At 39.2% G+C, this 25461-nt stretch overlaps 1 protein-coding gene across 1 annotated transcript in view; it reads right to left on the reverse strand.

The window, feature by feature from the left end:
- The window catches only part of LAMA2 (laminin subunit alpha 2), a 586243-nt gene that overhangs the window by 150063 nt on the left and 410719 nt on the right, over window positions 1-25461 (reverse strand). The window contains 6 exon segments of the mRNA XM_029049645.2: window positions 350-448; window positions 1038-1180; window positions 10431-10624; window positions 13179-13265; window positions 16742-16866; window positions 21395-21529. Coding sequence (XP_028905478.1) covers window positions 350-448; window positions 1038-1180; window positions 10431-10624; window positions 13179-13265; window positions 16742-16866; window positions 21395-21529 — 783 coding nt within the window.

Here is a 25461-nt window from a genome sequence, read left to right on the forward strand (position 1 = left end):
AGAGGAGCAAAGTGTGCGGGATGTTGTAATAGGAGAGTAATGGGGTGAGGTAGGAGGGGGCAAGGTGACTGAGTGCTTTATAGCCAACAGTGAGAAGTTTCTGTTCGTTGTGGAGGTGGATAGGCAATCACTGGTGGTTCTTGAGGAATGGGGAAACATGTCCTGAACATTTTTTGTAAAAAGATGATCCGGGCAACAGAGTGAAGTATGGACTGGAACGCGGAGAGACAAGAGGAAGAGAGGTCAGCAAGGAGCCTGATACAGTAATCAAGGCAGGATAGCATAAGTGATGGATTAATGTGGTAGCAGTTTGGATGGTTTAACTAGGTTTGTAACCCCACAGACTTACTCTGGTCAGAAGCTCATCCATTTCAGTCACAAGTGTATTTAAGTTGCTCTCTGCAAGCTGAAGGAGTCTCTCTGGTGCCCGCTGAGGTGACAGCAAATGCTGAAAAATATTCCATTTCATATGCATTTCAACAGCTGATTAGACAGCAACTGGGAGATGAATTTTCTATAAGGGCACAACTGTCCCTATGATTTCTGAAAACACGGCTTAACCACCCCAACAACCTCACACTCCATATTCAAGTGTCCGGTCATTATCTAACTTGGGAACATGTTATTACACAAAATGACACTCAGTAGAAGCTTGGGATATGGTTTAACAAGGTGTCTGGTATGACTACTTTTTTTTTTAAACACAGCTTTATCTGATTTCTCCCAAAGCCATACTCCATTTCCTTCAAAGTGCACAAATGACTATTGCACGATTTACTTTCTATAATTCAAAATAAATGACACTCATTACTGCAACATTGGCAATGATGGTAATGTCTGCCCCTTAACTGCCTCCCAGGTATGTGGCGAGGAAAATTAGATAATGCACTTGAAGTGCTTTGAGGTCCTCAGAATAAAAGTGCTACATAAATACCAGCCATGTATTATTCACAAAATGTCCTATTACGTCTTGAATGGGTTTCTCCTTTTATCCTGCCCCTGGCACTCATTAGGATGGTCCATAGTTGCAAACATACCTTCAGCTCCTGAGTCACATTTTCAAAATTGTGCAGCATTTTATAGGGGGCTGGGAGTGGCCCAGTCAGGTTGACGCTCGAAGCCATCTGCTCCAGGCGAGCCAAGTCTCCGAGAAGGAGTCCTGTGCATTCATCACCACAAACTGTGAAAGGGAAGTGACACAGAATATTTATTGCTGTTCGATGACTGAAGCAGCTGTTGCAAATTTGAGCTGTGCTATATTTTACAGTTCACATATAATTCTGTGAAAGTCAACGCTACTCATATCAGATAATTAAACCCAGCAAATGTACGGTGGAAGACACAGCAACAGGGCTTGAAAATGGGGTCTGATGATACACACCGAAGTGGGGGAACTTCATGGACCCGAGAGAGAAAGGCTGGGGAGGCAGTGACAGATGGGACATTACACACTGTAGGTCACTGCACGAAAACACACTCGAGCCATGTAGAGAGAATCTTTAAACGGTTGGTGCATCACAGATGCCTAAGATAGCCTAAAGTGAACCAGCACCTACAGCTTGGAAGTCCTGCGGTGAATCCCACTTCAGGGCATTGCAACGATTTAGGTGCTACATGCTTCGTGAGGTGGTATATTTGAAAACTCCAGAGCTATTTGGCCAAAGTAGAATCTAAGAGAAACAGCTGATGATTTGCCATTTTTAATATTTTGATCTCATCCTCATTCATCCATTGGTTTCATTTCTTTGTTGGTACAAGCATTCCTCATTATCTCTGGGCACCTAACCAAGTGTCATTCAAAAGCACGCCTTTACAACAAAGACATTACAGTTAATCCTACAAAGCCTTGCAGATAAATGATTGCTTGGGGCCAGGAACAATTTATTCCAAGAAAGTACAGAATTTTGACTTTGGATATCTTTTACATTATAGGAGGATTAACTCATTAAATAACTATTTATGGGGGGTGGGAGGGTGGGATTTTTGTTTTCTTATCTGTAAGGTAATTTACCACTTTCCTGACTCTTTTCTAAAATTATATTCGATTTTTGGTAAAAATACAGCTCTTTCTTTTACAATGCAAGTGTGTTTCAGAATTGTAATTCAATTTAAAATTAAATACAGTTTAAACATGGGACCCAAAATCTCAAGATTGCAGGAAATTTAAGTGCCACTATGAAAATAATGGGTATATTTGTTTATAACCTTAGAAGGCATTCCTTGATTGATCCCAACTTTCCAACCAGCATGCCATTCCATCAGCCACCTCAATACTCATAGATATCTGGTTGATATTGATTCATTTACCTACTTGTGTCAGTTATTCATATTTATTCTCTCACTCTTAATTAGGATATACTTGCCAATTTATGCCTACTGCCTCCCTCACTTGATTACAAGTTTCTTAAGAATTCAGTTTTCTGCATATTCTGTAAATTTCCCCAGTGTCCAACAACTCCAGTTTTCCTATAATATTGGGGTTTGTGATCTTGCTAAACCACATGAGTAGGAAAGCTATCATTATTTTTCTTATTGTCATATTTGTTGAGCACTTAGGATTGGTCAAGCACTGTTCTGAACACTGGCATGGATACACATCAATCAGGGTGGGCACAGTCCCTTTGTCCCACATGGGGTTCAGAGCTGTAGCTCCTGTTATGTCCAAGGCAGTGTACAAACACATAAAACTACTTCTTCCAACATCCCAGCACACTGAATTTAAACAGGCTCACACTGTTGGATGAACACTTCCTAGTTACCCAATAGGGTTCTAACTAAAATGGAGAGTACAGGAAGGTCTTATGGCAGGTTACTGTATGTACAGTGCTCTGCCATAATAGACATTCACTTGTACCCTCCCAAGCACTTAGTATAGTAATTTGCATCCAGAAAGCACTCAGTGCATAATGTTCATGTACTGATCTATCAGTGCTATGGATAATATTCTGCACCTGAGACCCATAATTTGTAGAGATTTAAGGCATGAAAGGAAGAGGAATATGAGAAAAGAAAAACAAGTTCTTTCCTTTTTTTGGTGGGGGAGGTGGGGCGGGGGGAGGGGTTGATGGTATTTTTTAAGGGCTTACTATGTGCCAAGCACTTTACTAAGCCCTTGAGTAAATGCATGATGATCAGGTCTCACAAGGGACTCACTGCCTAAGTAGGAGGGAGAACAGGCATCAAATCCCTGTTTTGCAGATGAAGGAACTGAGGCATAGATAAATTAAGTGACTCGCCCAAGGTCACACAACAGACAAATGGTGGAACAGGGATTAGAATCCAGGTTCTCTGGCTCCCAGGCCCACGATCTCTCTACTAGACCATATCTCGGGTCAGAACAATGGTGTACATTGTCTGGAATGCACTCATCATGCCACCAAGGGAGCAATTTCATGGTTGTCCTCCTTGATTTCCTTATTTGCCTTTTTTAAACCACAAGCAATTTTACCACAAATGTTTTGTTTGAATAGATTGTACAGCACTCAATGAACATCCCTCCACTTATCATACCTCTCTGACTTTCTACCAAATCCTGGCCTGTATGCTTTGCTTCTCCAACACCAACCTACTCACTGTATCTCGATATTGTTTATCTCCCCACTGATCCCTTTCCCATAACCCCTGTCCAGGAATTCCCTCCCTCTTCATATACAATAGACTACCATTTGCCCCACCTTCAACGCTTTATTAAAATCACATCTCCTCCAAAAGGCCTTCCCTAACTAATCCCTCATTTACCTACTCCCTTTCCCTTCTGCATAGTCTATGCACTTGAATCTTTACCCTTGAAGTACATGATTTTCACCCCACCCTCAGTCCCCAGGCATTTATGTACATACCCATAATTTATTTCAATGTCTGTCTCTCCACTCTAAACTATAAGCTCCCGTAAGGTAGGGAATGTGTCTACCAATCCTGTTGTATTCTCCCAAATGCTTAGTATGGTGCTCTGAATATAGTATGCATTCAATCAATACTATTGATTGACTGATGGATTGAAACATATCAGGTCTCCAGGGAGTCCTATGATAGACAAGTAATTTGTTCTTTACCTTATGCTGATCTTGGAATTGGAGAATTCCTTATAATGTGCTTCTCCCCAGTCAGATCAAGAACTGAAATATTAATCTGTCCCTGAAAGTGTCTGGAACTACCTCAGATAAGGTAGATAAGCCAGTGACTGAGAAGCCTGGAGCTGGACCTGATTTATTGAAATTCACTACGGAGGAAATTGGCAGTGTAGAGTGGCAGATGTCATGGTGAATATTGATGCTTTCCCCCATTTATTTCTTCCCCACTTCAATTAATTTTGGTCCTCATGAGCTCATCTGTAGCTACTGCCACCCGAAATGACTTTGCTAGCTGAAGGACTCATCCAAATTGAAGACGCATTGTAATTGTTAGTTTAAATGTTCGAAGACCCATTGCTATCTCACAGTGTATTGTGGTTTGGTCATTTACTTCGAGTGGGAAGAAAGCACCAGGACATTTCCATAAGTGAAATGTAAGCTTTACAGCCTTCTGAAAGCAATACACCAACATCTGTCCTAACGGGGTCAAAATAGACCTATGAATCTGACAGTCATTTGAAAGGTTTTTAATCAGCTACCCCCTGGGAATTCAGGATGAGCATATTTTTTAAATGGAGGGAATTCTTCTAAGTTCTTGAAAAATTTTAATACTCATAGGATAACATAAATATTTGGGGAAAGGTGCCCTTCTCTTAATGCCTTACTATTTTATTATGACACCAGTCTTTTACTTATAAAACGAGTTATTTTCATTTGCCCTAAAAATGTGAAGTAGCTGGTGATAAACACTAGAAATGGAATGCAAATTAAAACCAAATTTAATTTGCCATGATAGGGAAGATTTGAGCAGTTTACAGAGACATGATATAGCCCCACTGGGTATACAACTGCCATTTGATGACTGCACAGTGAACACTCAGCGAGAATTAGCACTTCTCTTTGATGATCACTCTAAGAAAAGAATTACATCAAGACAGACTCTCACTTAGCAAAAGAGAGAGGGCTAGGTACTATGAGACCCTGCCTGAAATCTATGAGAGCATAAGTAAATATTTTCGGATGACGATTGTATTTTACATGACTAAATGCTTCTGAGACTGGGCCTGTAAATGTGTCAGAATGAATTTATATCTAATATTAACAAATGCAGTACTAAATTCAGATCATTAATGCTGTATATACATTTAAGGGGCAAGTCATGCAGTCATTATTATGCATCTTTCACCTGGCAATTAATACAAAATATGATGTTTCCACGGCAATCTCTCATGCATAATAGCTACCAACTTACCTTGAAGTGAGAGCCCACTCTGAATGCATTCACACCAAAGAAACATAATTTAAGAAAAGTTTATCCAACCCATAAGGCGCATGAAGGTGAGTACAATTCTCAAGCATCTCCAAAATAGCCACTGCAAAATTTGCATATTAAAATACATGATTTCCTGCAGGAGATCATCTTTCTTTCAATAACTCTCAGAGGGCCTCCTATGTGGTTTTCAGAGACCTGAGAGTGACCAGAAGTTTTAAATACAATTTTTAAAAATTAGTTTCATTTCAAGGCTCAGAATTTCAGAAGACTTTCTTTCTACTTTAACAACTTACTCTTTCCCTTCTATTAGTTAGGAAGGCTAGCTGCAAGTGCTATAGTTTCCAAAGATGAGATCCAAAATTAATGCTAATTTGGCACCAGAGTCATTAAGAAAAGCCTCTCTGCCTAGAACCAATTTTTTTCTTGATTTGTTTGAACATAGAAAACAATGTTGAAATAGTGCAAATGAGCATTTGCTGGGCCAGCAGGGGGGCGATTGAATCACCATTCCAAAAGTGAGTGAGTTTGGTTCACTCCTAAAACTATCTATGAAGACTGGAAAGCAGGGTTAATTTGGGGCTAATGAGAGATCTACAGGTTACTGAAATTCCAGTTTAGGTTATCTAGAATAAAGAAATAATTTAATGTGAGCCAACATATTTGGATAAATGCATTAACAGGGGTCAGGAATTCATTTACTATCTATTAGTTGATAAAAAGAGGTAATCAGGACAGGCCCTATGCATAGTATATGCAAGGGGAGTTTTTATGTGAAAATGACCTTCAGTCACTTATTGGCTTTATGGGCCACACTTGCAGTCACTGATAAAGAAAACCTCCGACTAGCAGCATTATCTTTAACCCTACTCCACCTAAAGGGAGACAGAGCTTTAGATTTCTCTCAATGTCAATTGAACAGGGTGTGAAGAGAAGTTTCTTATTGTCCCTAGTTCTTGCCCTATGGCAGAGAGATCAACTCCATTAAAAACAAAATCTTACCATCAGTAGAATTATCTTTAACCCAATTCTACTTAAAAGGAGACCAGGTTTTGGTTTCATTGCACTGTATGATAAACAGAGTGTTAACAAATAGCAATTTCTTATTGGTCTGTGGCTTTGTAAATCTGCAGAAAATGACTTTCACAGACTCCTTCTATGCCTTCAGGGGCCAGTAGAACTGCCTGAGAGTAGGGCCATGGTCTTGTCTGCTGCCACACACTGGCATAATCTTACTGGGTGCACCCACCTGGGGCCCTAATAATGTAGATACCATCGGCTTTAGTCTAAACACCCTGTGTTTTTCACTGTACACCATGGGTTCTAGATCATAGAAAGGAGAGCAGCCTCAGGCAATCCTTACTTTCTAAAAGGATAGAACTTAGCTTGGAGCCCCAGTGAACTGGTGTCATTGAGAAATACCCCCACTTAACCAGTGAAATCTGGGCAAAAAAAAAGGATAGAAGGAATTGAATCCACAGAGGACACTTCAAAGTCAGATGCATTTCTCTACTGTCAGCCAATGTATGGTTCTTTTAACTCTGCAAATAGCTAAAAATTACCCTTTGTATACTACACTGGTTTGACACTAGGCCAAATACACATACCAATTTTTATTTATCAACATACATTTTAAGCACTCTTTTTGGAGGTAACATCTTGCCAGCAGCTGCTAATTTTTGTTTTGTGCCTTATTTTTATATTTTAACACATGGTTTAGACTGTCTTCTAGAGAAAATGTGATTTGAACAAATGAACACATGGAGTCTTTTTAAAAATTACAACATTATTCTACTGATTTATTGTACAGATTGTGGTCTACTAGGATGCCTGCCTTTTTTTTTTTTTTTGCTGCACTTAGCCAAGAAAGGGTGCCAATACGTAATACCACTACCCAGACTAATTAAAGATAGCTAGGTGTCAGTTTGTGTACTTCTTCTAGTATCTTTGAAAACCTACGGGTGCAGATTTTGGTTACTATGGCAAAGGATCATTTTATATTTGGCTTAACGTGTTTTGGGAAGGAAAGTATTGCCAAATGGTAGCAAACCATTGCATCAAGAATGTATATTTCTATAGCATTACAAACATTGCCTAATTTGAGCCACCGGACATGGGTCGATTGCACATTGAGTAAGACCTTTGCAAAGGGCCATGTGAATGATCCTTCTTTAAATGAGTCCAGGAAGACTCTTCTGGATTCAAATCAAATCAGAAAGGGACTTTAGGAATTGGGTCTGGCTAAGGCAGCTACTTGGTGAATATTCCTGGAGTTAGATTCATAGAAAGAGAAATTTTGCAAAAGGAGAAAAGACAGATGAGAAGAGACATATCTTGTAATAATAATGATGGTTCTTGTTTAGTGCTATGTGCCAAGCACTGTTCTAAGCAAGTCCCTGTCCTACACGGGGCTCACACTCTTAATCCCCATTTTACAGATGAGGTAACTGAAGCACAGAGAAGTGATGTGACTTGCCCAAGGTCACACAGCAGACACATGGCAGAGTTGGAATTAGAACCCAGGTCCTTCTGATTTCCAGGCCTGTGCTCTGTCCATTAAGCCACACTGCTTCTCTGCTTCTACAACTTCTGAAATTTAAATGAATGAGCGGCCTAAAAGAGAGCCAAGTTGGCACTTTCATTCCTTCCTATTAGGATTTAGGAGCATATGGAATCCAATAAAACCACACAGCAGCCTATCCAAAGAGTCAAAAGAAAATATTATCTTTGTCTAAGGATCCTAAAGGATGCTGTTTGAGCTATTGGAATGGCCAAATTCCCGATATCAACAAAACAAAATATCAGTATAGACAGTAAGGATGGTATGTGCCATTGAACAAACCAGGAGAAAATTAAAATTTTCAAGATCACCACCGTCAAAACCCAGAAAAAAATTTTCCTAAAGAGTGTCTTTCCTAGAAAGTAGTCATTTTGTATATTGAAATGTATGACCACATCTTAAGGATTTGACAATCTGCTTTGAAATATTCACTATTGACTACTGTCAGATGGACTGTTATATTTAAAAGGCCTCATTTTCTCCAGAGTAGCAATTTAGTTATTCTACACAGAAAGATTCCATTTAGGAGTGCTATTTTTTTTGTAACCTATTGTAATTAAGTCCTCTATGAGTAAATTTTTTGAAAATACTGTTATAAATAATGCCTACCAGGTGAAAAGAGAAAAATGACATCACACAGAGAAATATATGTGGCTGATGGGCAAAATAAAAATTCATAGTAAAATCAGATTTCTATAATCATATCTTTCATTAGAGGTTCCCTAATTTGCAGCCTGGCCCAGGTTGCAAATCATTAAAATCCTGCAGTAAGGACCCAACTATAAATCTCGCATTTATGTGACTAGAGGTACCTGAAAGCTCATCGTTCGAAGGCTACTGCTATGCTGTTCTTTCATTTTCATAATCTTTCTTTAAATATGGCATTGGCCTTTAAGATCATTTCCATAAAATTAATTAGGAAAAGAGATTTGGTGCAAGATCTCTGCTTAGAATCAGTGTTTTCTTCAAGAGCACTTAATATCACATACATGTATTCTAACTGCTTAAATGAAAAATGCCTGCTTACTGTAGCACTGAGTTCTACTACTGTCACTTGTGCATCCTTAGTTTTTGAAAGAAGGCTGAAATGTACATTTAAGTGGGCATATTGGCATAAATTCACTGTGCAACATTACATTTTATTTCCTCTGTCCAATCTGGCTTGGCATTTGAGGTGTCTAACATAAAAATGAAACCATAAAAAGAAAGCCCTTTAGTTAAAAATGGCATTAACATCATTTTGAGCTGTTCAATTACACTGAAACATGCAAATCATTAAAAAAGTTGGGGAGAATGGGTGGGGCCACTGCAGGTTCTATCTTTCTTAAATTAAGCAGTGGACTAAATTATCTTGGGAACTAATATCATAATTTAATTAGCTTCTCAGCAGGTTTTTAATGGTAGAGAAATCATTTCAGCAGGGATTGATAGCATCCAAATTCAGTTTATGACCTGATTTTGCATTTGTTTTTAATAAAGTACTGCATCCTACAACAAAGAAGATTCAGGAATCAGAACAATGAGGAAAACAGTACAATATTAAATGGTACTGAAGTCTGAATATGAAAAAAAAATCCAAAGGGAGGATAGAAGGAGACGATAACAGTGAAGAGGAAGAGATCAAGGGTTTCAAGTGACTCAACCTCCACATCCCTGTTCCACACATTTATTTAAAGATATTCTTTTAGAGTTTCCTCTCCTGTCTGCTCTGGATTTTTAAGGGAAGGACTTGGGGGAAAAGCCAATCAGAAAAATTACAATCATATTGTGGGCAACTGAAGGCATAAAGGAACTGGCCCAGTGCTGGTAAATTTAGATAGATGGACACTAAAAAAATATTCAGGATTCCCAGATCTCTAATTTTCCAGGGAAGTAGTATGAACCTTCAGAAAAATTCTGGATCTGGCAAAAAACATTCAAAACAAAACAAAAAACCCAAATAGCAGCCTTTTGCTAGATTTTCAATCAATTAATTAACATGGAGTGAATTTTCTCAGCATTAATAGCAGTAGGAGAAATGGTATTAGGTGCTTGAGATGTATAAAACATTGTAGTAAGTGCTGGGAAAGAGTGTACGAGTGGGAATAAGACACAAATCCTGACCCTTAAGAGGCTCACAATCTGTGTTCAGAATGATAGAAACTGGAATAGGAGGTGAATAGTAAAGGTTTTCTGTCTACTATCAGGAAGAATGACCTATTTTAGCTTGTTGTGCGCAAATCTGTTGTATTATACTCTCATCCAAGCACTTAGTACCATGCTCTGAACATAATGATAATAATTAATAATTATGGTATTTCTTAAGTGTTCACTATGTGCCAACTACAATTTAAGTGCTAGGGTAGATTCAAGTTAATCAGGTTGGACATAGCCCAACCTGCACATGGTAAACCCTCAACAAATACCATTGATGATGATGATGGAACATACTAATCGACCAACCCTCACATGGGATTCTTTCCAAGAAATGGGATATGCACCAAGCAAAGCAGGCCCTGAAGCTATTGGCAGAGCCAGTATACATACGTACACATGCAGTCCGTGCCTTCACGCGCATGCCAGGGCTTGCAGCCTGCACACTTCAGGCCCGTGGATCCAGGTCGGCATGTGCACTGCCCCGTGATCGGGTCACAGGGGACAGGCAGCGCACCATAGCGATCGCACTCACATTCCTGACAGGAGCCTCCGGGGCTGCTGGGGTTACCGGTGTAGCCAGGGGCACATCTGGAGCCAGAGGGAGAGAAAGGATTAATGCTGTCTTCTGCCCTTATGTTGTTCCTGCTTGACTTAGTCTTGAAAGACACACCCAAAGACAAGGGCCTACATGACCGAAAAAAAAAAGCCATGAACTTCATTAGGTCTTCCTCAAGTTACAAAAAAAACCCAAAAACTTGGCTGCAGAGGCAAAGGCAGGGACTAATGGTATTTTTCCATTTCTAAATGAAATTGAAATCAATTTTCTTAGGTTGGAAAAGAAAGCAGATGATTGAATGGTGCTCTTTACTTGGGTTTTGTGGATTATCCTGCAGATATGTGGAGGATTAAAATAAAACATATTTGTATTTTAGCTTATAAGCTTTCCCGTTTCTACCTGCAAAATGGAATCCCCTCCTATGGGGGGGAAATCAGCACTTTTCTGAACCCCGCAGTTGCTCAAGGAAGTTTCCATCTGGTTAGTGAATGAGTTTCTGGGTCGCCCCATTATTTACAGGTTGCTGGGTTTGAATATTTCAGTAGTGTAACTTTTTAGTTGGAAGTTACCTTTTTGTTATTATTATTACAGTATATATTATTCTGGTATTGGTTAAACACTCACCATGTGTCAAGCACTGTTCTAAGCATTGGGGTGGATACAAGTTAATCAGGTCAGACAAAGTCCCTGTGCCACATGAGATTTACAGTCTGAGTGAGTGCTACACATCGATAAAAAAGTGCTACATATTGAAATCATGGAGAATAATATGAAGACCATGTGTTTCTAAATACAGTACTAATTTAGCTTTTGATTGGAGATTGATGCATGTGCCAATGTATTTGAATCAATTCATTCATTCATTCAATAGTATTTATTGAGCGCTTACTATGTGCAGAGCACTGTACTAAGCGCTTGGGATGAACAAGTCGGCAACAGATAGAGACAGTCCCTGCCGTTTGACGGGCTATGAAACAGGGGCAACAGAGTTACTACCTTTCCAAGACTAAATCAATTTTTGTTAGGAATTATTGGAACAAAGTTTAGCCAAGCAGTTTTTGGCCATATTGAAGCTGCTTTAGAAATGAGAGGAAGTTCTTAGACATCAATAGGGGAAATCTCTCGATTGTCCAGAATTTCAAAAAAGTCTGACTGAATATAAGACAGATTTCCTTAAAACTTAGCCCTGGAGGCTTTTCAGAGATGTGGTCAGAGGGAGTGGAAATAATTATGTAAGTTTACAATTAAATTCAACTCTAACATAATAATGAAGCTTAGCAAAAGTCACTTTTGTAATGCGATAAATTGTCTGACGTATTAATTAGCATAAAATCCTGAATACAAAATTGCCATAATGTTTTAGAGAAAAAGACAGTTTATCTTTGAACTCAAATATAATATACAACCCTCTCATTCACTCGCATTCATGATATGCATTGGGCACAGTGGATGCCATTTGGAGTTAATTGCTTTCATAATTTTTGTTTAATGAAGCAAACCATGGAGCAAGGATGTTCAGCACTTCAGAAACAAAAAATCTCCACTATTCTGGGTCTGAATAGTGTAATGATGGCCCCCTTCAACAACAATCGAAGATCCTCGTATGATTGTTGTTACCGAGCTTGATTCTCACCACAAAGTTCTGAAATGATGAGAGCTATGAGCTTTTCCACCATCCAGTAATAATAACTGTGGTATTTGTTGAGTGCTTACTACACGTCAGGCACTGTACCAAATGCTGGCATTGCACTAAACCCCAGGGCTTCTGCAAGGCAGCTAAGGTTATGTTCAGGGGTTCATTCACAAGAATGAAAATTGGGCTTGTGGCAGTGGGGGACCCAGGTAGGGAAGCCTGGGATGGATCAAGAGATATAGCGAATTGTCACCTGTGGAATGACACCCCTTTAAATGTGGTTCAAGGGCAGCTAGAGAAGGTATGATTGAAATGCAACCACCCAATGTTTGGCCCTTTCAATGAAATACTTGGGAAGCTAATGAAAAGTAAGATATTTGTATAACAAAAAGATGAATAAGGTGTAATAATAATAGTAATAATAATCATGATGAGGATACTTTTTAATCGCTTACTATGTGCCAAGAACTATTCATTCATTCATTCAATCATATTTATTGAGCACTTACTATGTGCAGAGCAGCAGACTAAGTGCTTGGGAGGCTATACTACAACAATAGACACATTCCTGTCCACAATGATCTTACAGTGTAGAGCTTACTATGCCAAGTGCTGGGGTAGATATAAGCTAATCGGCTTGATCACAGTTCCTTTCCCACATGGGGCTCACAGTCTTAATCCCCATTTTACAGATGAGGGAACTGAGGCACAGAGAAGTAAAGTGACTTGCTCAAGATCACACAGCACAGGTGTGGCAGAGCCAGGATTAGAACCCAGGTCCTTCTGACTCCAAGGCCCTTGGTCTATTCACTAAGCATCGCTAGTGATGACTGAATTTTGACCCCGTTGAACCAACTGTAAAGGGATTTCTGCATCTATTATCCTCACTGTTTCCAGCACTGTCACCCAGCCCCTATTCCTTGGGGGTTATTTTTCTCAGCTGTATTTTTTACCTTTCACAATATTGGCCCTCATATCCACGTGGACAGGCCGTACAGCGGTAGTCATCCAATCCTTCCAGGACACAAGAGGGGCTGAAACTGAACCACAAGACCGATGTTATGCCACTTCCACAAAACAATACATTGGGTGATCGGATCACCTTCACTCTGCATGGAAATTTCCTTCATTCTTTCATTCGATCATATTCACTGAGTGCTTTCTGTGAGCAAAGCACTATACTAAGCACTTGGGAGAGTATAATATAAACAGACACATTCCCTGACCACATTTGCCAAGCACTTACTATGTGGCAAGCACTGTAAGTTAAGTGGCTTGGCCAAAGTCACACAGCAAACAAGTGGTGGAGTTGGGATCAGAATCAAGGCAGTTCTGGCTCCCAGACCCATGCTCAATCCATTAGGCCATACTGCTTCTCTAAATTACTCTTAAATAAAGGAAAGGAGCCATTCTGGGGAATACCTGCTTGTTAAAATGGGATCCTGGTCTCCCAGAGAAACAGTACCCCGAGTTGGGTGCAAGTCACCAGTCCTCAACTATCATTTGCATAACAAAGCCTAAACCAAATGCTGAAAAAGCACCCAGGTGGTTTGGGTCTGGCACGAACTCCCAGTTGGTGCTGTGGAGTCAGCATCCTATTTCCAACTCACTTATAATGCATTAAATCAATAACGCCTGAATGCGTAATAGAATTACACCTTTGCAAAAATGTAAACAAATTGATCTACTACTCACAAACTCATTACCCAACACATTTTTTACTCCATAAAAATAGATCTGCAAACACATAAGCGGCTAGCTCTGCTCCGTTTCTCAGCTTGTCGGTTTGAGACTGAACGCTGAGTGCACAGAAATGTAAAAAATGGCCTTCAAAGCCTAAATAGGCGGACTTGGTCTGGTCTAAAGAAACTTTGGGAAGTAAAAATCATTTGATTATGCACACATTTGGCTAGATACCCTTAGATGATGATGGTGCCTTCCTTGAAACACGTGATATATGTAGGTATTATTGAATTATCCTGTAGTTGCTGATTCAGATTTGGGCTTTCCATGTTCCCTAAGAATGGTTATGGAAGTAGAAGTGCAAATAAAATCTTCAACCTGATATTTTTCAAATCTAGATTTCACCAGTTCCCTCAATCAATAAAAGAAGGAATACTTTCGTAAGAAAAAGAGGATTGGCTGCTTTCTTATTAAAGAAGTTTGAAAAATAAGGTTGCTATCTTTTCTGGAGCTGCCATTTAGTGTCTGGGAGAGATATAAGGACTAAGCAGACTAAGCACTTCCTTCAATGGGGAGAGGCAATACCATCCATATTTCACTCAGTTAAGATCTTCCTTGGATACCCTAAAAATGGTACTAATATAATCTCTGAAACAGAGGAAGCAGGAAGGAGTTGCTCTCTAATAGCCTAGGGGGAAAGGCATGTGACATGCATTATCTGAACTAACAGAATAAATTGTCTACAGCTGCCTAAACCAGAAATGATCTTTAACTTATTGGCCGATGAGTGGGGACCATGGCTCCCCCATGTTTGAAAACTGGGTAAATGCACGTATATTCAATAGTATTTATTTATTTTACGTATATGGGGTTGAACGGGTTGGTGGATTGCAGGGGTTTTAAATACTTGTCCTGGGAATACCCCCAAGAGTAATAATGATAATATTAATAATAAATATTTGTTAAGTGCTTCTTTGTGTCAAGTGCTGTACTAAATATTAGGGTAGATATAAGATAATCAGGTCCCATATGGCTCGCACACCTAAGTAGGAGGGAGAACAGGTATTGAATCCCCATATTGCAGAGGAAGAAACAATCACAGGGAAGTAAAGTAACTTGCCCAAAGGTCACACATCAAGTACGTGGCAGAGCTGGGTTTAGAACTCAGGTTCCCTGGACTCCCAGACCCATGCTGTATGAGAGGATACAGCAAGCTGAAGGTAAATGAATGTAACATGGAAGATAGAAGATAAGAAGATAAGATAAGCTTTTATCTTATGATAGAAGATAAGCTTCTATCTTATTGAAGCTGAGTCCTTATGAGTCTCCTCTTTGAAGAGAAGAAGGGAGACTTTGAGGGCTCTATGGAATGGAAGCTTTCTCTCCTATATTTGGTGACCGCCATACCATCAATACATAGTACTTTAAAGAAATTAAATATGGAGCTCCTTTACAAGAAGCAAGGACACAGCAAGGTGGCACAAAAAACGCTAGTACCTTAGCCCAAGCTCTAATCACATTATGGTTAGACTACTGTATTAGGCTCCACACAGGGCTCCCAGCTTCTCCCCTCCCAATTTTATATGTCATGCTCTTGCTTCAATTACAAGCTCCTCTTCTAGACTGCATCTTTCCTGAGAGGAGAGAACAAGCCTTCATATTCTATTCTCCTCTCCATCAACTCTCCCCATCTTATTTATCCATTCTCTTCACCTGCTATGCCCCAGCTTGCTTTCACTGTTCTTCCCCAAGGCACCAAATCCCTCCTGTACTGGACTGTTACCTATGCCACACACTTCTCCACCACTGGAATGCCATTTCTCCTCAACTCTACTAGATTATTAACATCATTATGGCATTTGTTAAGCACTTACTATGTGTCAAGCACTGGTCTAAGCACTAGGATAGACACAAGTTCATTAGGTGAGACACAATCTGTCCCACATGGGGCTCACAGTCTAAGTGAACACACAGTAGGCAAATGGCAGAGCTAGGATAAGAACTCAGGTTTTCTGACTCCTTAAGCCCATGCTCCTTCCATTAGGCTATTCTTCTTCTCTCAGACCACAGTTCTCTCCATCTTCAGAGCTTTCCAATCACACGTCTTTCAGTAAGATTAGTTCTCAGCATTTTAAATTGTATCAACTGAAAAATCACCTCTAGCAATTTGTATTTATTTATATATATGACTAGCACTTGTGTTTGTTAATGGTATATAGTATATATGCAATATATAGTTAATGAACATATATAACCATAAACATATATAATTCAATTGAGTACCGTTTATTTATGTATTTTATTTATATACCACATAGTTTATATGTGTATATATAATATATACATGTATATCTAATTTTAAATTCAATTATTTATTCTGATTCCACTTTTCAATATTTTTATTACTCCCCCATTTGAGCTTATTAAGTGCCCTGTGGACAAATACTATATTTCATGCCTCTGCTGTACTTCCCCAAATGCTTAGTACAGTGCTTTGCATCTAGTAAGTGCTTCATAAATTTTCTTAGTACTATTACCACCATCACTACTATTACTTTCAGACACTTGTGGCTATATTGAATTAAACCCTAATTTTGCCCACATTAATTATACAGTACAAGGTAGTTTCCATCCTTATTGACATGGGAAGAATTCATATGGCTGAAACTTTTATGTTGATATAAAAGGATAATAAAAATCTAGTGGATCCTAGTGAGTGAAACTGCACAGGTTAGTTATACTTTACATTAATTCAGGAGAAAGTGGCCAGTCCACCATACTGACATCTTGTAATAAGATGGATGAAATAATTCATTGGGAAAGAAATCCTTACTTGTTGCTTGAACTGATTAGAGGGCAAGCACAACGCTGACAGTCATCCGGTAATCCCCTGACTATTCCATAGTACCCAACAGCACACCTTTCACAAGAGTCTCCAGCAGTATTGTGCTGACAGTTCTGCAAAAGAGAAAGAGACATTCGAAGTTTGGTTTAGAATTGCAAAGGTTAGGAGACCATTTTGTCTTCAGCCTTCATATTAACTCATCCCCTACAGAATTCTCTTTTTTTGAGATGAGTTGTTCTTAACATAAACGTTTCTCAGTACAGTTTCCTTATCTAAGAAATTGCAAATGGCAGGTCTTAGTATCTGAATCTGAAGTATCTGAGAGAATAGGGACAGACCAAAATCAGTGAGGTCAAATATCATATGACTCCTCTAAACATCTCATCACTGTCCAAGGCAAAACACTGGCCTGAATGGAGCACCAGTCAATCCCAGTAATGACACTCCTGATGGTCCTTTACAGTGTTCAAGAAAGATGATCATCATTCAGACAAATTCTTAAGAAATTCTATAGTTTTGACTGTAATTTCTGCCTAAATCTTCCCCTAAAATTAGTAACCCCAGATTGACTTTTTACTCTCCAGATGGATACAATTTGACATTTAAAGGAGAAACTTGATAGTTGGTTTTTTTTTAAAAAAAAACAACCATTTTTCTAACAAGATAATTTAATTTTTGGAAACCTGGCAACAATCTTGCCTCCTAGGAAAGTTATAAAGAATGAAAGAAGAGAATTTCCAGTCAGTGAGAAGTCTTGATTATGTGTTCTATGAGATTTTAAGCTCCTTGAGGACAGGATCATGTTCAACAATTCTGTGGTACTCCCCAAGTGCTTAGTATAGTACCCTGCACCCAATATATACCATCAATTGATTAGTTAAAGTAACATGAGGTAGTGGGCCTCCTTTCCCTGTATGTCCAAGTATACTGCTGGTTTTTAGATGGTGATTGTGGTCACCTGAACCTAACAACAATCACAGAAAGAAAGTTTATATATTCTAGATTGTAAGCTCAAAGTGGGCAGGAAATGTGTCTGCCAACCTGTTATACTGTACACTCCTAAGCACTTAGTACAGTGCTCTGCATATAGTAAGCATTCAATAAATACCACTAATAATGATGGCTCTGCCAGGTTTCTGGATCACCAGACTGTAGGAAGGAAAACAAAATTCTGGAAACTGTATTTTCTTTTTTCATTTTCCTCTTTCATCATAGACATTTTTCTAGTGCAATGAGAAGATAAATTAAAAAAAAAAAACATGACATACTTCAAAGAACCCATGAAGTTCAGGCAAAAGCAGCCCTGCACACCTGCTACCCCCTTCTCCGGCACCCTCCCTACCATCTGAATTATTCTGGAAATTGCAGTTCTGTAGACCTTGCTGGACTGCTCTGGGAGAAAGATTCAAATAGGAATTCATGGAACACCTTGAATAACTTCACCGCAGCACATCATCATCATTTTGATTGCATTCATTACGGATTGTGAAGGAAATGAAGTGTAAAATAAAAGAAATCCAGATGATGCTGGTCAATAGGTTTGTTCATTAAAATGCTAGCTTTAAAAAAGGATTCAAAGTAGGGACTGGATAACAAACCAGATATATGAATAAAGCAATAAGAGCCAACCAAATGCAATCACAATATCATAATAACAGGAACTCAGATAAACGGTGTTACCCAATTAAGAAAAATATTGTCTCACAGCTAAGTAATAGTCTGAGGGGATTAAAAACCATGAATTTTCATGAAGGAAAATTGTCTCTAAATGGTAAAGCTTTTTAAAACAAGCTAAAAATAGACAGTAGTGAAAAATATCTTCAACTGAAGTATGTTAGAAGGTTATATTAATATGAGGATGATAATGATAATCAGGTGGATTCATTCACACATATTTAACGACTTGTATAAAAGTTTAAGTGAGGCAATGTAATTCCCATCAAAGAAGCATAAACTTAGCTATGTTAAAAATAAATAAAAATATCTGGCCAGTGGTTCCTGCTTAAGGGCAAGGCATGGACCAATGTTGTTTATTTGGAACACAAATGAGGAAAAGATTCTGAAGTTGTTGACTGGTAGGAATATCCTATTGGTCAAGGAAACGGGATAAATGGGGGTGTCAGAGTTGCAAAAAAACGAACTTTTAAGCCAAGAAAGGACTCTACCCTCCTTCCACAAGGAAGAAAGGCAAGAGCAGAGATAGGGGGCATATGAATAGACTGAGGAAGAGGAAGTATGAACCATAGAAACTGTAAAATAAAAATTTACATTATTCAGTATTCCTAGGAGGGCAAAGCAGCTTTGTTGTGGGGAAACTGGTGGGGGTGGGGGGAGTCTTAATCCAGCCTTGGAGAAAAGCACTCAGGCTGCTGATGGGGACGGGTGCTGATGAGGAGTAGAGAAAATGGGCAAGAACTGTCACAGGGGAAGTTTAGGGCATGGAGGCCAGGAGCAGCAGGGTTCTTTGTTAAGGGCAGTGTAAGTCTTGAAGGACTGTGCTGTAAGGAGGCAATGAAACCTAGGAAAGGGTAGATAGGATTGGCTCTGCCCTGCTTTCTCCTGAAACTCCCTGGTTCTGGGTGTTTATTGGCCAGAAATTTCAGCACAGCTTTTGATACACAGGAGTTTTTGATGACCAACATCGATTTGGCATGAATACATTAGATTCTGTCTCACCCTACAGAGTGTTGTGAGGACAAAATGAGATGAGTAATTTTGAAAACTCAAAAAGTCCTTTACACATTCAAGGTACAATTATTGTTAATGTTCTCCCTCCCTGTGTTATATTCAATCATATTTCTTGAGTGTTTACTGTGTGCAGAGCACTGTACTAAGCACTTGGGAGAGTACAAAATAACAATAAACAGCTTGCCTTAACTTATCTGCACATCAACTGTCTCAACTGTGAAATGAAGAAAAAAAATTCCTGTTTTCCCTTGCTCTTAGACTATGAGCCCAATGTGAGAAAGAAACTGTCCAAGCTGATGAGTTTGTATCTACTCCAGCATTTAGCACAGTGCCTGGCACATAACTGCTTTATAAATACCACTATTATGAATAGTATTCATGAATAACTGACATTGCAGTGGGCCCTTAAACAAAACTCCCTACAAACTCTTCTGTTATATAACAAGTTTCATAGGCTATGAGCCCTTTCTGGGTGACTTTTCTGCAGAGTGATTTTGGATAATCAGATACGAAACCCCAAACCACTCAATCCCTGAGTTTTATCCACCCCAGAGCTCCAGGATCCAAGTGCGGGAATGGAGGGGAACAGGGTGCCAGACCCACCCCTATTCCCTCACCCAAACTGAAGAACCCAAGCTCCATCCCTGCTGCAGGAGTGTAGAACAAGGAGGAGCTGCCAGCACAGAAGTTAGGAAGTAGCAAAGACTGGTGTCATTGACACCCCACCGAAGCCACATGGTATACGCGAGGCTGGGCATCAAATCCCTCTAACTAGAAATGTGCTGTGATGTTTGATTTTTCTTTTTCAAAAGAATAGCAACAACAATGATAGTGATAATAAAAATAATGATAATAATAATGTTCAAATGTTTACTATATCCAAAGCACTGTACTAAGCGCTGGGGTAGATGCAGTCAGACACAGTTCCTCTCCCACACAGGGCTCATGATCTGAGGAGGGAGGAAGAATGGACGTTTAATTCCCAATTTATAGATGTGGAAACTGAGACACAGATAAGTTGTGACCCAAGTGCTTAGTACACAGTACTAAGCCTTGTACAGAGTAAGCGCTCAGTAATTATGATTGAATGAATAAATAACTTGTCCAAAGTCACACAGAAGGCAAGTGGCAAAGTTAGAATTAGAATCCAGGTCTTCTGATTTCCAGGCCTAGTGTCAGTTTAAATGGAAAAGAAAGGGACAATTTGAGCTTATTTTGAAGGTAAAATGAAGAAGATTTGGTGGCAGATTGTATATATGGGTTGTATGAGAAAGATGATTATGATAATGATAATAATAATCTTTGTTACTATGTACAAAGTATTGTGCTAAGCACTGGGTAGATATAAATACTTAGGGCATACATGGACCTTCAAAGTCTAAGTAGGAAGGAGAACAGGTTTTAAATCACCATTTTGCCAATGAGGGAATTGAGGCACAGAGAAGTTAAGTGATTTGCCGAAGGTCACACAGCAGGTAAGTGATGGAGTCAAAAGTACAACTCAGATCCTCTGACTCCCAGGCCCATACTCTTTACACCTGGGTTCAAAGCTTCTCACTGCGTGGCCTAGGATAATGAATTGAGGATAATCCAAAGGTTAAGGGCTGGAGAGACTGGGTAGATGGTAGTGCTGTCTATAGTGATGGGTAAGTCAGGGGGAAGGTAGGATTTGGGTGGGAAGATAAGGAGTTTTGTGTTAGTTTGAAGTGTCAGCAGGACACCAGAGTAGAGATGTTCTGAGGCAGGAGGAAATACAAGACTGCAGATAAGGGGAAAGAACAGGGTGAGAGATGTAGTTTTGGAAATCATCTGTCTAGAGATGGTAGTTGATGCCAATAAATCATAAAAAGATCAAATATGCCCTCTGCTGTTTAGTGAGGCTTTCCTATGGCTGAATTTACATGAAGAGAAACAATATTGGTGCCCAAATACACAACTGGCTGAGATGAATACCTGACAGATAGACGTTTCAGGGTCACAGAAATTGCTGTGCCCATTGCACTGGCATGGGACACAGGCACCAAGGGTTAATCCAGTTCTTTGCCCACTGGGTTCCGAAGATAGTCTATAAAATCCCGGAACACATGTCTGCAAAAAGAGAAAATAGGTCATTAAATAAGTTAGGCATCTTATCTGCAAACTTACTTGAACAATTCTGGGTCTCCAAGACTGGAAAGAAAACATTTCCCTCCTTCCCATCTTCATTTTTAAAAGTGGCATTTGTTAAATCCTTTATGTACCAACCACTGTACTAAGCAACTGGAGCAGACATAGGATAAAAAGGGTTAGAAATAGTCCCTGACTCAAAGGGGCTCACAGTCTTAATCTACATTTTACAAATGAGGTAACTGAGGCAGAGAGAATTTAAGTGCCTTGTTCAGGTTCATACAAAAGGTACATGGAGGAGCTGGGATTAGAACCCAAGTCCTCTGACTCCCAGGCCTATTATCTTTCCACTAAGCAGTGCTGCCAAGATCCTGTACAAATACAAAACCTAATCATTTGTCAGGATACTGAATGACCTCCAGAAGGCAAACACCCAGTGGGTCACATTTAAGCTCAAGAAACACTTTTCATTAGAGTCAGGGGGCCAGGGTTTATGAGATGGGATTCAAGCATCCTTCCTCTCTCTTCCTGGGAGAGGTACATTTGTGGAGGACCCAAGGCTGCCTGCTTCCTAAAGAAACAGCAGCGTAGCTCAGTGAATTAAAGCCCGGCCTGGAAGCCAGAGGACCTGTTTTCTAAACCCAGCTCTACCACTTGCGGCTGTGTAATCTTGAGCAAATCATTTAACTTCCTCTGTTCTTCAATTTCCTAAACTGCAAATTGGCCATTCGATACCTGTTATCCCTCCTTTGATTGTGAGCCCCAGGTGGGACAGGAACTGTATTTGGCCTGATAAACTTCTCTTTATTTCAACATTTAGAACAATGCTTTAAGTGCTAAACAAATAACATAAAAAAAAGCTGCCCTTTGGTATGCTTATTAGTGGAGATAACCCAATGTCCGCCTCCAACCTGCATGGATGATAGAAATGCTCAACATATGGTCACATTATTAATACTAATATAATTTCAAGACTATAAAGGCATGGGATTCCAAATAACAAAATGTCTTGGTGTCTTGGAACCATAAGCCCCCAGGTAAAATTAAATCTTTCCCTATCTAAGTTTTTACTCAGCAGTTTAGATCAGAGAGCAACTGAAAGCAGTAAGCAAAGTTGACGTAAGCAAAATCAACTCCCCTACCTTTATTTTGGGCTTGTTATGTAAGCACCTCATAGGGGTTAGATGGTTTTCTGCAAGCGCCCAATCCTGGTAGAGTGATAAGCCTTTAAAAGTAGGCAGTGGCAGTCCTATCCCTACTTAGATTTATAAGGAAGAAACTCAGGTCTCTATTGCCCTAGCTGATTGCAACTTTTGTTGCTGGGTTCCAAGAGAGGAAAGGCATGGTTAGCAGAGCAGAACATATTGAATGACGGGTTCCACCACATGCAGATTTCTATATTAAAGGTGATATCAATTATGCTATGATGATTAATCTCTGTAATGTACAATATGCAACAAACACTGGGTTCTAATTGCAACTCTGCCACTTCTGTGCTATGTGACCTTGGGCAAGTTCATTCTTTTATTCATTCAATCGTATTTATTGAGTGCTTACTTTGTGCAAAGCACTATACTAAGCGCTTGGGAGAGTACAATGCAACCACAGATACCTTCCCTGAACACAATGAGCTCACAGTCTAGAGTGTGAGATAGATGTTAATATACATAAATAAATGAAAATAAATAAATAAAAATATATTAAGGCAAGCAAACAGGTTTGCCAGCTTGGCTGTTTCACTTCCTGCTGACTCCTATCAAGCTGTCAACGAGTGTGACAGGAAAGCTATGGCTGCTCTTTCTGTCCCAAAAGGTGAGGTGAGGAGCATCAAACAGTGCCAGACACAACAGACACATTCTCTGCCCACAAGGAGCTTACAATCTTTAAGTATTAAAGATTCCTCCACTCCAAAGCTAGTTACTCCCCATGTCTATGGGCATAGTTCATCATATTATTTTTAAGCTTAGGAGGATTGGGAAAAGAAACACAGAAGTCACAAGGCTTAGCTTCAAAGAATAATGCCTATAAAAGAATGTGAATGTGTGCAGCAGATTAAGGTGGAAATATAACTTGAGAGTCTATGAGGGTAAGCAAAGTTAAAAGCTAGAGTCTAGTTTTTTTTTTTTTTAAAAACTGTTCATATACTTTCATCTTCCCCCTTTGCTTTTCCCTAGGAGTTCATGCATTTTAAAATAGGGGGATATTGAATATAATTTTCTTGACTAAATAAATCACTGTTGACTGTATCCCTGCTTACATCACTATCATTTACAGAACACTGCCTGGCTTCAGACAACTGCCTGCTTGACCTCTTTGGAGATGGAAGAAATCAAAATGATTTTAGAAATACATATCGCTCTTGCCTTGATTCAGTCATCCACTTTGTGGATTATTATGGCCTAGTATTTCCCTTCCATTTTGCTCTCTTTCTATCCCTTTCTCTTCTTCCTTCTTTGGTCATTTTTCTGATTAGCAGTACTTTCACTAGCAGAAGGGAAAATCAAATGTCAGGTTTTTATGTTTTTTACCATTCCTTGGGCCAAGTTGTGCTAAAAAGGAGGCTGGCATTGAAAGGAGGAGAATGTCTAAAATATAGGCTGGGGATATCAATTTTTAATACTTGCTTGCCTTCTATTGCCATGGGCAATTATTTAAGACACAAAGACTGAATCACCAACTAGACACATTTCCATTATCTGCATGGTGAAGAGTGAGAATGCACTTGAGAGAGGGAAATATCATAAACTGAGGAAAAATATCAAATACATTCTGTGTGTCACTTGCCAATGGCTTCTCCCCCACCCTAGGGTGTCCTTGGGAGTTGGCTCCCGCAGTAAATTCAAAATTACATTCTTTGCCCCATTGAGATCCCTACTCGGATCTTCCAACTTGGCAAACTCTACACACATTGGGAAGATAGGCTGGGAACTCACCAAATGGCTGATTTAACAACAACTTACCATAACTTACGATTAGACTGTAAGCCCGTCAAAGGGCAGGGACTGTCTCTATCTATTGCCGACCTGTACATTCCAAGCGGTTAGTACAGTGCTCTGCACATAGTAAGCGCTCAATAAATACTATTGAATGAATGAATGAACAACAGCCAAGAGTTTCACCATCTTTCTTTCTTTCTGAGGAAATGGGAGAACTCCTGACACCTGGATATTTGTTCTACTTGCTTGCAATCAAATGAAGTAGACAATATGAGGGTGCTTCAAGAATACTGCACATTTTCCCCAGTATTGTGAGTTTCTCATGAGGGTTTTCATAAACTTCAGTTTATTCCATTTCTTCAAAAACCTACCTCATCCCAACAATTGCTCCCAGGTCTAGCTTGGAGGATTGGATTTCATGTCTATAGAGGTATTCATTTTGAATCAAGGTGAATTACAACTAAGGACTCTGTTGAAGGAGATCAATGGTTTGCAGATAAAATGTTCAACACATTATACATCATTTGGATATTATTGCAATTACTACCTCTAAATAGCAAGTTAAATTTAAGCACATTGGACATTTGTATTACAACTAATGCAAGATGATGATTTCAAGTTCATGTCTTTTCTATACTGATTTTTTGGGTCTACTTTTGCCTCTTTATCTTTATGGATTCATAGTTCGATGCAGCCATGGAAAATGGCTAAAATTAATGGAAAAGCATGTTCCAGTGTACTTTGTTAAAAAAAAAAATAAAAGTATCTCTCATAGAGCAGGTCTCTAAAATATGAGAGGCCAGTAATAGAAGTTCCAGTAAGAAAACTTGTTACTTCTAGTTTCTCTTGGCATAATGTGATCATTTAATATGATAGCTTAAAAAAATCCATTTATCAATGGAAAAACCGATCCTGTATATGGAATCCATTAAACCTGGATTTAAACATTTCCTGGATTAGTTTTCTGAGTAACTGCTA

The sequence above is a fragment of the Ornithorhynchus anatinus genome, chromosome 2 (assembly GCF_004115215.2).
Source record: "Ornithorhynchus anatinus isolate Pmale09 chromosome 2, mOrnAna1.pri.v4, whole genome shotgun sequence".
Taxonomy (NCBI): Eukaryota; Metazoa; Chordata; class Mammalia; order Monotremata; family Ornithorhynchidae; genus Ornithorhynchus; species Ornithorhynchus anatinus.